Source organism: Callospermophilus lateralis, chromosome 2 (assembly GCF_048772815.1).
Source record: "Callospermophilus lateralis isolate mCalLat2 chromosome 2, mCalLat2.hap1, whole genome shotgun sequence".
Taxonomy (NCBI): Eukaryota; Metazoa; Chordata; class Mammalia; order Rodentia; family Sciuridae; genus Callospermophilus; species Callospermophilus lateralis.
In genome coordinates this window covers 22,513,996-22,527,537 of record NC_135306.1, presented here as the reverse complement: position 1 = coordinate 22,527,537, position 13,542 = coordinate 22,513,996, and the positions used below count along the sequence as shown (strand labels likewise).

The window sequence follows — 13,542 nt, the reverse complement described above, 5'->3', positions numbered from 1 at the left end:
TTCAGATCTGATGCCTCCTGCTCTTGGCTGAGTGCCAGGGCTTGATGTTTACCAGCTTACTTAAAGCACTAAGTGTTCACGTAGTAAAAGAAAAAAATACTACTGCTCCCAAATGAATCACTAAGTTATTAAACAAGAGCAGTTATGGAAAATGCTTGATAACCTAAGATTCTGGAAGCCAGTCTAATTGTTATTCCTGGACCAGAGGAAGGAAAATTAAACGTTTCAATTCTTTGTCATATAACTAGCCCAAACTCACGTTGGTTGGACCCTTTGTTGATAACTGTGTTCTTTGTTATCCTTCGTTTGTTCATGTGCTCATTCATTCACATATTTATTTAGGGTTTACTGTATGAAAGGTGCTAACCTTTAATCCTAAATTAGTAACATCACATACACACACACACACACACACACACACACAAATCTATGTTTCTGCCTTTTATACTGATTATGAAGAAATTTTGAGCAGCACAAACTAGCTACAAGACTAATTTTCTAGTCTTTATAAAACATAGCTTTACGAAATCTTTGATACATGTAAGAAAATGAGCTCCAAATATCATAAACTGATTATTTCATCAGAACATGTGGTACGAAAAGTCTGTTCTACCTGAGTTACATGAAATTATTCTAAAGAAATTGACTTCAGCTCTTCTGGCAGGTTGGTTACTATGCAGAGAAGGTGTTCTTATTAGGAAATGGTGATGCATATTCTAGGGAGAATGCAAAGCCCTCAAATAGTTTTTGAAATTTCTTGATTTCTGAGCCAACTCCAAAGGCCCTCACCAGTTCACCTGATGGAAGAATTTTTAAAATCATTTGTTAATCTTTGTAATATTTCTTCTTGCTTAAACTCAGGAACTGAAATTACAGTTGTTTCTATTTTTTATCATTTCTTTTGTTGATGTGAAATATGTTTAGGAGTATGTAAAGCTTTTGTGCTAGCTATTTACATTTCTTTGCTAAGCACACGATTCTTCTCTTCTGGGGTATTTCATATATTTTACTATAGGAACTTTCAGCAGTGTGTCTGTCTTCTCCTGTTTCAATGTTTCTGTGGGACAAAAAGTGTAACCTGGCTAATTCCTGTAATGATGATGAGATTTTCTTTTCAATTCTTTCTTCCCATCTTTACTGTCTCCATACATACACATGGAGAATGAATAACTAGGTGCCCAAATCTTGGCAAAATGATCAGTGTATTATATATATTCTCTCTCACACTACTCCCAACAGCCCTATGAAGTTAGGCCCTGTGAATGCCCTCTGTTTTACATACTAGTCAATCTAACAAAGCAAGATTAAACAACTTGTCAGAGTTGACCAACCTTGTATGCGGTTGAGTCAGGATTAGAACCCAGATCGGATTCTTGCTCTATATTCAGAACCTAGTTCCTTAACCTTTAAACCTAATATTTCTCTGTCCTCATTGTTTCTTTATTTTTAAGACCTCATTTATAATAAAACTTACTAGATTATAGGATTCATACTTGAAACACACTAATACACAAAAAAATTCTATAGTTTACAATTTTAAGTCATTCAGAAAATTTAACAATTTGACCTTTGGCCAACATTTAGATAGATATATGCATTATGTTTAAAATTTATTTTCCCATAATGATCAGCTACTGTTGTCCACAAATGAAACTGTAATCTTTGTGCATGTACATGTATGTGTGTGTGTGTGTGTGTGTGTGTGTGTGTGTTGTGTGTAATTCAGGAGCTGCTTAATTATCTGAAATGTTAATTGGATAAATTTTGTCATGATATTAAGTTCACAGAAACTTTGAGTTAGAAGTGACTTTAACCATTATTTAATTTAAATTCTGGGCCCCTATAACTTCCAACAACTTACCTTTGTTCTCCTTTGATCCATCTTCTATAGGACAGCCATTATAACTATTTGGGGATAGGTATCCTATCTCCTTGTAGTATTCTCTCTTCACTTTATATACTTTCAATTTTCAACTTTTTCTTTTGCAACCTGACTTCTAAAACACACACCTCCATGTTTACCCTTTGCTGGCTAAACAAGAGATTGAGAGATGTTTAGAATTGAACAGCAAACACAGAATATGAGCTGATAAAAATTACAACACAACCATTATTTTCTATGATGAAGGCCCTCTTCTTTCATTAGTATAGAATACACTAATGTTGGCTGTTGAATAATCGCATTAACTTTATAGACCCTCTATTCACACACGGGTTTATTGGTTTAGTTGACTTGATTTCTGACTTAAAATCTCCACTACACCAATCTAATGCATAATTTATTTCATCAGATAATTTGCATTTATAATGAATTTTGCTTTAAATATTTGGCTGCTGTGTTCTATGAGGCATAGCAATTCATGACTTTCTCTCATATTAAGCCTTTTATCAATATAAAATGTCACTCTTGTATTATTTGAGTGCTTTTAACTTTAAATATCTGGCATTTGTGTTGGTAATCTTTCTCTTTTTACATGTACCTAGAATCTCTGTCTCTTAGTGTTCTTTTCTTATAAACAACATATAGCTGGGTTTACTCCAACCTGAAGTCATTTTCTTTTAATAGAAGAATTTAGCCCATTTGCATTCTGTATAACAAGTAATGTAGTTAATTTTATCCTTACTATCTTTAGCATTTTACTTTTTCTCATTTCTTCCTTTCCCTTATTTATTTATTGTTGGTTATCCCCCCCCCTCCCCTGGTCAGTGAATGCCAGACCTCAGCTCTTTCTATACATTTCCATGTTCTGTTTATTTCTCATTTCTGTCCCCCCATGGGACTTTAGAATCTCCGATAAGACACTTAGAATATTTTTTCTGTTTTTCTTTCCTTCCTCCAGTGCTATTAGGTTTCATCTTGCAGAGTAGCTCTCTCTGTTGATTCTTGTTTAGACAATTAGAAAAAATCCCCAGTTACTTCAACATGATCCATTTGGATTGACATATCTTGTTTTATCACCACTCTTTATTCTTCATCTTAAAGTCTCTTTTTGAGTCAATTATTATTTAGTAAAGAGTGCCCTCAAGTATTTCCTCAGAAGAGATCTTCAGTGAGTGCCTGAGACCTTGTATATCATGCAATAGTTTTCTTTTACCTGGAGAAATCAAGGTTAGTAGCTGGATGTGGTAATCCCCAGTGCTATGTCTTTTTTTTTCTTTCTCTTTAATCTTTTTCACATTAGTATATAGATGTGATTTTATTCTTTTCAGCGTCTGGTTTTGGAAAGGAATCTGGTTATTTTTTTTTCAGTGTGACTAAGTTCTGGTTCAATGTAAGTCTGGTTATTTTTTCCTATGTGTTCTTTCCGCCTAGATAGAAATTTTTAGATTTTTTTCCTTTAACCATGGTATCTGCATGGTGGAATTCCTTCATGATGGTGTGCTGCTCTTTCCAATTTCACATTTAGCATTTCAGATTAGTGGATTGAAAGCAGCCTTAATGGGTATATTTGTATCATGGAAGTCTCAGGAGCAGATGAAGGGTCTTTATGATGCAAAAAGATGAGCATGCTACTCCCATGCTTGAAACCCTCCAATGAGTTTTCCCATTTGCTTCAGGGCACACTCCAAATGACTTGGATTGGCATGCAAGACTTTTTATGATCTAAACCTGATATCTGCAGCCTTACCTACAGATACTAGATACTCCCCAGCTTCAATAATGAAACTGTATTTGCACTTTCAGGAAAGCTTTGCAACAGCTTGGTTCAAACACTGATATATGCTTTTTTTTTTTTTCTTTTCTTTTCCTTTTAGAATACCATCCTCCAACCCTGACTCCACTCCACTCTCCTCACCCACCCCACCCACATGTATAAATTGTTTTAGTTTGTTCAGGATGCTATAAAACACACCCTAAGTGGGTGGCTTATAAACAACAAATTTACTTCTCACTGGAGATCCAAAATCAAGGCACCATCATATTAGGTGTCAGATGAAAGCCATGGAAAGAGCTGTCACAGACATGGCTGTAGACACAGCCCTCCTCATGGACATAGCTGCCTTCCCATTGCAACCTCACATGGCAGAAGGGGCAAGGGAGGTCTCTCAACCCCCTCTTTTATAAAGGCATTAATTCCTTTCACAAGGTTTCTCATTTCTTGCAACTTAAAGCTCATGTGGGAGTCACAAACCCTCACACAATAGCAACTTTTCCAACTTGCTTCATAGTTAACTAACATTACTTTAGAAAACCTATCCGGTATGCCTAAACCTGAATTGGTACTGTCTCTATATGCGTACAAGCTTCCTGCCCTTAATACTCTTGTAACAACTCTTACATGAGTTTCTTTAAACATGCCATTAAATTCTATTTTCTGATATTTTTTTTAGAAAAAAAAATGTCCTTATACTTAACTAGTGACTTTACTGATTTTACAGATTTCATTATGCTGCCTCACGTGTTTGATATTTTCACAAACTGTAAAATCCAGGCACAAAAATAGTCATTTCTCCTTGTCTTTTAATAATTGCTTCTACTTTACTGTTGGCATGAAGCAGAGCTCACTCACTTAAGGAACTTCCCTACTTGGATGAAGAAACCTAGAGAGGCTTTAGTCTGAAGAGCATTGGCCCAGCTTTCAAGCCAGTCCGAGTGGACCCAGGTCGTCTGAGTCCACCCTGCTGTGGTGTTGATGAGGAATGCTGTCATCCCTCCCATGCAGATGTTTTAGTGCTCTGCTGATATTTCTTTAGTCCCAGGTGCCTGCTTGAATCACAGCAGGGACCAAGTTGGACCTCCATGGGCTTCAGAGCCACTTGCTTAGCTCTTGGTGGTCAGGGCACAATCCCTGTGTCCACTCCTGAACTAAGCACCCCTTGTAACCTCTGCTGTTACAAGTGTCCTATTTCAAATGGCAATGAAGGCTTTCCTTTGCTTAGCTAGTAGTGGTCAGGGCATAACCACCGTGTCCATTCCAGACTAAGAAGTCAGATACAGGCGCCTCTGGTAACTGCCACTTCTACAAGTGTCCTTTATCAAATGGCTTTAGGCCTCTGCTGGGATAAATTTTTCTTTTGACTTTGTAATGTGATATTACTGCGTTCCCTTATATCATTTCATTGTTCTTTAACAATATTGCAGTCAATTGCTGATATTTCATTTGGGATCCTCTAAGTCTGTTGTATGATCTACATACGCATTTTTCCTTTGTGATAACATTGCCAGGTTGTGATATTAGTATCGCAACTTCCTGGAAGAATCCAAAAGGTTTTTATCTTACTGAAACAGATCATAAAATATGGAAGTTTTCTCTGTTTCAAGACTAAATTATATTCATAATTCTACAGGACTTTTAAAACTAATTTCTGGATTATGGCTATATTCACCTTTGCTTATTCTTCAAATTTGGTAACTAACATATACCTAACATTTTCCTTAAGATTTAAAAAAAAGTAATTGCACAATTATGTATTATTGCATTTTTATTGATCTTTGAATCTGTTGTCATAACTCCTTTATCTTTCCTAATTTTGTTTGTGCCTTATTCTTTTCTTAAAATTCCACGGATTCGTTTTTTACTCTATTGTTCAACTCTATCAGTTTTGTTTCCTTCTAACTTATTAATTTCTGCTTGCATATGGCTATTATTTTATCACCTGTTTTCTTTGTTTTCTGTAGTTATTGTTTCTTGCCCAAAGTCTTGAACTAAATATAGCATTTATTCTCTTTCTTCCTTTATATCTAATGTAAGGAGATAACACTATGAGTTTATCAGTAAGCACAGCTTTGGTCAAGTCTCATACCCACAAAGTTTTTTCTGAAGCTGGGGTGTGACTCAGTGGTAGAGCATTTGCCTAGCATGTGTGAGGCCCTGAGCTGAATCTCCAGCACTGGAAAAAAAAAAAAAATCTAACCTATAACTCTGGCTACTCTTACCTTTTTTAATCTAAAAAATTATAGAATTTTAAAAATCCTATTAGATTTTACTTAATCTATATTAACTGCATTTGGTCAGGAGTATATCTGCATAATTTTGGCTTTTGAAATTTGAAACGCCTTTATAGCCTTGCTTAAGATTATGCGTCTCAGTATTCCATAAACATTGAAAGGTTTATTCTCTCTTTTCGGGTACAAAGTTCATTCCTAGCTATTAAAACATTCTTGTTAGTTATGTTGTTAAACTGTTCTGTGTCTGTGTTCTTGTCTTAATCTATGAAGAGGAGTCAGAATATAATTAGTCAAGTTGTTTTAGTACATATGCAACAGCCTTTGCACCCTACAGAATGGCACAAGTATGGCATCTTTTGGTCTTCAGCAGTAATGTGTATATTAATTGTTGTTAAATTGCAATGGCCTTTAACATTGGAGTTTGGCAGGAATTCAAGTTTTAGACGAACTAACTTCTGCTCATTTATATATTAATGTTTTCATTTTTTAATCTCCTTTCCTTATTTTTATTGTCTGCAAACTGATAGTACATGTGTATAAAGGCTCCCTTTAGACAATTGACTACAGTTTAATTACAAGAAAATATTGTATTTAACCATTTTCACAACTGTTGTCAATCATAGACAATACAACACAGTACAAAGAGCACTAGCCCGGAATCCACATGTCTCTTGGGAGAAAAAAAAAAAAAAAATCCCTTTTGAGTTTCATCTTTAAAGTCATATGATTCTATGTGCACAACTGGATTCTATAGATAGGTAACCAGGGAGAATCCAATACATAAGCACATTCTGAACATTAAATTTAATTTACTGGTTTCTTTGTTATAAAAACTGCTTCTTAAAGGTTTGAGAATGAATGAAAAGAATTACCGTTTACTTCCAGCATTCCCACCAATGACGTCCTCAAAGCCGAGTGTGGACATTCCCAATTTGCCTTCTTCCTCATCTTCTTCCTTCTCTGTCTCACCTACGTACTCCATGACTGTAATAATCTCCATCATGTCCAGTTTTGCAGTATTTGTGCTTCTTACAATAACTACTCTTTATTGCTGCCGAAGAAGAAAAGAATGGAAAAATAAGAAAAGGTGAGATCCAAGTTGAAGCTAATCACACAGAATAATATTTTAAAACCTACATATTTAATATTGGAATTGGGGATAAAAAGAGAAATATACACAATACCTCCAGCCTCTAAGAGAACCCATAGCCCTGCTTTGAAATTAAGCCTGTCTTATCATGATTTTTGAAAATGTTGATAATTTCTAGGTGCAGTGGCACAAACCTATAATTCTAACAACTTGGGAGGCTGGGGCAGGAGGATAGCAAGTTTGAGGTCAGCCTCAGCAACTTAGCAAGGTCCTAAGCAACGTAGCAAGACCCCATCTCAAAATTTTTAAAATATATAAATAAAAAGGGCTAGGGATGTGTCTCAGTGGTTAAGCATCCTTGGGTTCAATCCCTGGTACCAAAATAAACAAACAAATGTCAATGACTTTTTTTTGCCTACAATCACATGTCCTAAAGTTACTTCACAACAGATAGAACTTAATACTTTGGAAGAAAATGGATATTTCTGCTCCCCATATCCTCTCCCCATCCCATTGCCCCTGCCAATTTGGATAGTGACAAAATTCTTGAGAAAAATGTGCCTTTTGACTCTAGACAAAACAAAATATTTTATTGCTTTCAAACTGAAGATCCTGTGGCTGCCTTGTACAATTGGTTTTATTTTTTTTCCAAATGCCACAACTTTCAGGATGATCTAAGTTTGAGTGCAAAGGTTTTACCTGCCCTTGAACTCATTATTTGTCTTGCCTGTCTTATCTACAGAGAAGCAGCAGCAGTAACCCTCACCACACTGCCTTCTGAGCTCCTCCTAGACAGGCTGCATCCTAACCCCATGTACCAGAGGATGCCACTCCTTCTGAATCCCAAATTGCTCAGTCTGGAATATCCAAGGAATAACATTGAATATGTGAGAGATATTGGAGAGGGAGCATTTGGAAGGGTCTTTCAAGCAAGGTAAAGTTACCCATGGGAAAAAAAAAATCCATTGAAATATGTCATGTCTGAAAGTTACCTGACCATTAGTCTGAGGTGTGTATGTGTGTACATATATATTTTTAAATAGTTGTTAATTCTTCACATCATTAACTTTATTTATGTTACATGCTATACTTTAAATCTTGATAGTTTCCCCTTTTTGTCTTGAAAATAGGCATGAATGTAAAAAGAAAATATTTTGTTGCATTTCAAAGAAGTACCTTATAGGAAATATAAAAGTCTCTTGTTCAAATCCCAAGAAATTACTAATAGTTCAATCTCATTTTCTTTCTAGAAAAAAAAATTGACTTACATTTTGAACCAAAATTTCTTCCATTGCTTTTAGGAAAGAATTCTCAAATTTAATTCTCTTCTATTTCCTATTGTTATTTTCTCCATTTGATGTTTACTTTGAATTAGCATTTCAATTTAAGAATTCAGAGTTTAACACACATAGATGTCAATGGAGTAACAAAACAGAAAGAGGAAAAAATCCCACAAAAATGGAGAAAACCATGAGCTTATAAAGGAGTATTATTAGGGCCAGCATTAGCCCATTTTTTGCTTTTGTGTGAAATGGAATAAAACACCCTCTCTGCACAGAAAGACCAGCCTCAGCAACTTAGCAAAGCCCGAAACAACTTAGCAAAATCCTGTCTCAAAATTTAAAAAATAAATAAGTAAAAAGGGCTGGGGTGGGGCTAGGGCTGTGGCTCAGTGGTAGAGCACTTGCCTAGCATGTGTGAGGCACTGGGTTCGATTCTCAGCACCACATATAAATATATAAAGGTCCATCAACAACTAATAAAATATAAAAAAAAAAGAGCTGGGGATGTGGCTCATGGTTAAGCACACCTGGATTTAATCCTGGTACCCCTGCAAAAAACCAAAAAAACAAAAAAAAAACCACTTTTTTACAGAAAGATACAACTTGACCTATATTTGTTGCAGCTGTGATGTCAAGATTACATGAGTGGCAAACATCTCAGACAAATACTTGTTGGGAACCAAAAATAAGCAAGCCACACATTATATGAGGGATAAAAAGATAAATAAGTCATGATCCTTACCTTTAAGGAATTTAGATTCTGGCCAGAGATTAAGGCATAGAGCACAATGAAGTTCATTAGGTCTTTGCACTTTAGAATTCCTATAATTGAAAAATAATGCATTTCTCAACCTTAATCTATGCGGAAAACAGCCCCAGTGAGTTTTATTAATTGGAGGCAAGGAGTTTGAAGTACAATTGATTCTGTGGCTCTGGGAAAGAGGAGGTAATGTGGGGATGTCTAGGGTCATAAGGTGGGTACACATAATCTTCCTGATCCTTGGTTTCTTTATCAATAAATTTACCTCTCAGGGCTCCTGGCTTACTTCCCTACGAACCTTTCACTATGGTGGCAGTGAAGATGCTCAAAGAAGAAGCCTCAGCAGATATGCAGGCGGACTTTCAGAGGGAGGCCGCTCTCATGGCAGAATTCGACAACCCCAACATCGTGAAACTCTTAGGTATGAAAATATATGAAGAAATTTATTTCATCAGAAAACAGGATTTCCAAGTTTTTCTTCTTTTACATTTCACTTATTTATGCTTTTCCCTTTACTTCCTGATGTCTGTGTCCCTTCCCAAGGTCAGCCTCTTCACCTAGGTCCCAACATTTATTCTGTTTCAACCCTGGAGGATGTTCCATGCTTACTGAATTCATTATGTTTAATTTCATCAAATCAAATTTTCTCCATCTTTGCTGCCATCTTCCTATTTCTAAAAAATGTTTTAAATGTCCCTACACAATCTTTCATTGACAATGCTTCTCTACCACAGAATTTATTAATATCAAAATAGTCTCTATATTTTGCGTTTTGTTTTGTTTCTTCTTTTTCTTCTCTAACTAGAATGCCACAAGAACAGTAATTTAAATTGTTTTTACCCATTGTAGTGTTCCTGTTTATTTTGGGATTCATAAATGTAACAAACTCTTAACAAATATTTGGTTTGTATAATCACAGAGCAGTGAACAAAACTTGCAAATATCCCTGCTCTCACAGAGCTTACATTCATTTGAGAAAGACAGATAATAAAAATAAACACATAAAAATATTGTATGGTAAAATATTATAGCCAAAGACTTTTTATAAATCAAGGTAGAAGAGAACTCTTCGGACTCTAAGGTAAACTATTTGAATACTTCGGTAAAAATGTGACATTTATATAAAGACCTAGTGGAGGTAAGGGAGTAGCAATGTGGATAGCATGGGAAAGAGCGTCCCTAGAAGAATGATAAGATTTGCAAAATTCCCCATGACAAGAGCGTGTCTCATGTGCTTGGAGAATAGCAAGGCTTGAAGCAGCAAGAGCAAGACAGCGTTATCAAGGACAAGACTTAAGAGGGGAAGTCATGGGAACAGTCGGAAGATTCTGTTAGACTTTATTAAAAACTGGCTTTTACTCTAAATAAAATGGGAAGTAAATGAAGAGTTTGAGCCAAGAAGTGACAAGATGTGACATGACTGGCATTTGTCCAGAACTTCTCTGGCTGCTTTATTGAACATAGTCTGAAAGGAGGCAATAAAAGCAAGGAGACAGTAAACAGGTATTTCAGTAACAAAAAGAAAAGCTGGGTGGTGTGCCCCCAGGGAGTGGTAGAGAGGAGCCTGAGAAGTGATGGGCCTCTTTGTGTAATTCAGGGGGCCACCGAATAACATTCTGACAGACCAAATGGGAGCTGTGTAACAAAGGACAGGCTCCAGGAGAGTGGGTGTCAGCTTCGCAGCTGAGGGAATCAAGGGGCCACTGACTGAGCTGGGTAAGACGCAGGAGGAGCGGGTGTCTCCACTGGAAAGAGAGTGAGAATTCATTTTAAGAGATGCTTCCCACTTTTTGCAGGTTTCCTTAGTAGAAAGCGGGAGTTCTTTTTTAAACTTTTTTTTTTTTTTTTTTTTGAGATGCTCACCCAACATCCAGATAAAACTAAGCAGGCAGGTAGATATGGAGGTCTCAAGTTCAGAAAAGATGTCCTGGTTGCAGGCATAAATCAGAAATCATGAGGGCATATAAAGTCATGAGACTAAGACACCTAAGGAGTGGAAAAAGAAGTCAGAAAAAGAAAAGAGGCCCAAGGACTCAGCCCTGCAGCACTGCAACATTTAGAGTGGGGAAAATGATATGAACAGTAAAACAGACTGAAAAGGAGAAACCAATAGAAAAGGGACCAGGGGGAGGGAGGAGGAGAAAGAAAGGGGAAATACTGGGGAGTGACAGTGGCCAAATTATATTGTTATATTGTGTGCATGTACAAAATATGTAACAACAAACTCCACCATTATGTGCAACTATTACCCACCAATAAAAATGTGGAGGTGGGGGGAGGTGTGTTCTAGGTTCCATAGGAAGGATTTCAAAAAGTTGAAAGTGAGCAGGTTACATGCAGTGAGAGAAGAACTGTAAAATGACGCTGGGGGCAACATGGAGTTTCCTCCACCCTCCTGTTCAAGGGCTCTTCTTTCCCCGACCGACTGCCACCTGCAACTCCAAGACTCAATATGCCCAAAGATTCTGTCCTTGCCCGTCTCACTCTACACAATTCCTCCGAACCACTCTTTGTGGGCAGATAACTTCAGGTATCAATTGTCTACTTTTTGCTCTATGTTTATGGTCACTTCAAATCCAGCTTTCACAAAACCATGCCTAAGAGTGCATTTTAAATTAGATGGTTTATATCTGAGTCTCAGTCAAACATGGTGAGCTGGGACCATCAGGAATTGCTGATGATCAGTGAGGAGAGCTGAGTTCCTCTTACCACATGGTTCTGAGAGGTCAACATCTATCAGGCATAGGAAATAGGGCACTAGATTTTGAAAGAGGTACTGACAAAAGATAAATACAGTTTGTTCCTTGAATTTTGTGTAACTGAATAGCCTTTGGAAATAATATGCAATGAGCACCAAAGCAAGATATTTTCTTGTTGCAGAATAGTGTTTTACTGTTCCTTAAAAATGTCGACTCTGCATTTATATATAAGTAGTTGAAATTTTACAACATCTAGAATTCCTGGGATTGATTCAAAGACAAACTATGTGCAATTTGCAAATTTGTGATTACTGTGGTGGCATGTTTAAACATCACTACTAAGAGTTTTCCCTCATTTTTATTGCCCAACAAGAACTCAGACTTATATTACCATTTGCTAAATGCCATATTCAAATTCCACATCAACAGCCTATAAACACAGGGTCTGCTTTTACTTAAGTGTACATAAGCAGTAATCATTCATGCATGTGGTTCCACCAGTCTCACAGTTTCTTGGAAGTTAATACCACCTAAATGAGATGATAATGGTAAAAGGAGAATTGGAAAAAATCTATAACATTTAACTTCAATGAAAGAAAGTTGCTTTGTTTCACACATGTAGACTATCAGGCACTCATTGAACATGTTTGTGTTTTAAAAATTGATTCGGTTTTATTGAAATCCTAGTAAATAATGGTTTTGTAGTCGTAAACTGGAGATGGGTATAAATGCAAGGCTATGCTGAATTTTTCAAAAGCAAGAGGCATTAGAAAGTCTTAAACTGGAGATGGGTATAAATTCAAGGCTATGCTGAATTTTTCAAAAGCAAGAGGCATTAGAAATTATAGACTCTTACCCAATATTCTAACAGTTGAGGAAATAGCACAATGACACAAGATGATTTGTTGAAGATGTCACATTAGTATTGAAAGACATGGGTTGGAATAGGCATGATGTTTTCTTACACCCATTCACCTCTCCATCTTTAAATCCATTCACCCAACAGCTTATATTGAAAGGCCACAGGGAGCCAGGCAGAGAACTAGGCCTGAAGTTACAAGAGTGAAAACAGTTCTTCTCTTAAGAATTTGATTCTACTTTGAAGTCCCAACTAAGAATTAGTAAGGAGTTATCACAATATATAAAACATTTTGAGCTTTTAAATATATACATTTTTTTCACATGCATAATTATAAATTACATATAATATACATGAATATATAATTGTTGATAACCATCATAAAGTAGAAATTTTCTATATAATATTTTCTGCATGAAGAAGTAAAACATTTCATTAAATAACCTCAGTTCCAGAAGATTTCTTTTTCTCAGAAAATCTCGCTGTCATTATTTTTTCCCCAAATAAGAATTCTTTTAAAATCAATTCAACTGGCATCAACAGTGGTAACACCAGTTGATGAGGTAGGTAAATCCCTGTTGACTAAAGATGACCTTATAGAAGAAATTTTCAATTGGATCCAGTTGACATTGCTTTAATTTTCTCAAATATGCTGATTGCTATAGCCCCTGGAATTAAAAAATAACTCCAAAATAAATAAATAAAGATAACATTATTTCTTATGTCCCTTTTTAAAAAAATAAGCTTCTAATTTTGGCCTGAAAAAATAATAAATCTAACAATCTATTTTTATGGTGATGTGAAATTATGCCCATCTGATCTAATATTCCAAGTTCTCCGGCTTCCTTCTCAAATATAGCAGTCCTCAGATCTGCAAATGTCCTCCTGGCACTATTTATGCCTAAATTTCAAAATATTTTACTATAGCTTTCTAAATACTTGGTGGAGGATATCTTGGATC

General features: G+C 36.0%; 1 protein-coding gene across 7 annotated transcripts in view; it reads left to right on the top strand.

Annotated features, from left to right (window-relative positions):
- Positions 1-13,542, top strand: part of Musk (muscle associated receptor tyrosine kinase) — a 98,133-nt gene that overhangs the window by 82,963 nt on the left and 1,628 nt on the right. For all 7 annotated transcript variants that reach the window (XM_076843198.2, XM_076843196.2, XM_076843194.2 and 4 more), the window contains 3 exons: positions 6,776-6,977; positions 7,723-7,914; positions 9,296-9,444. In XM_076843198.2, the coding sequence (XP_076699313.1) occupies positions 6,776-6,977; positions 7,723-7,914; positions 9,296-9,444 (543 nt within the window). The remainder of the gene's footprint in view (positions 1-6,775; positions 6,978-7,722; positions 7,915-9,295; positions 9,445-13,542) is intronic.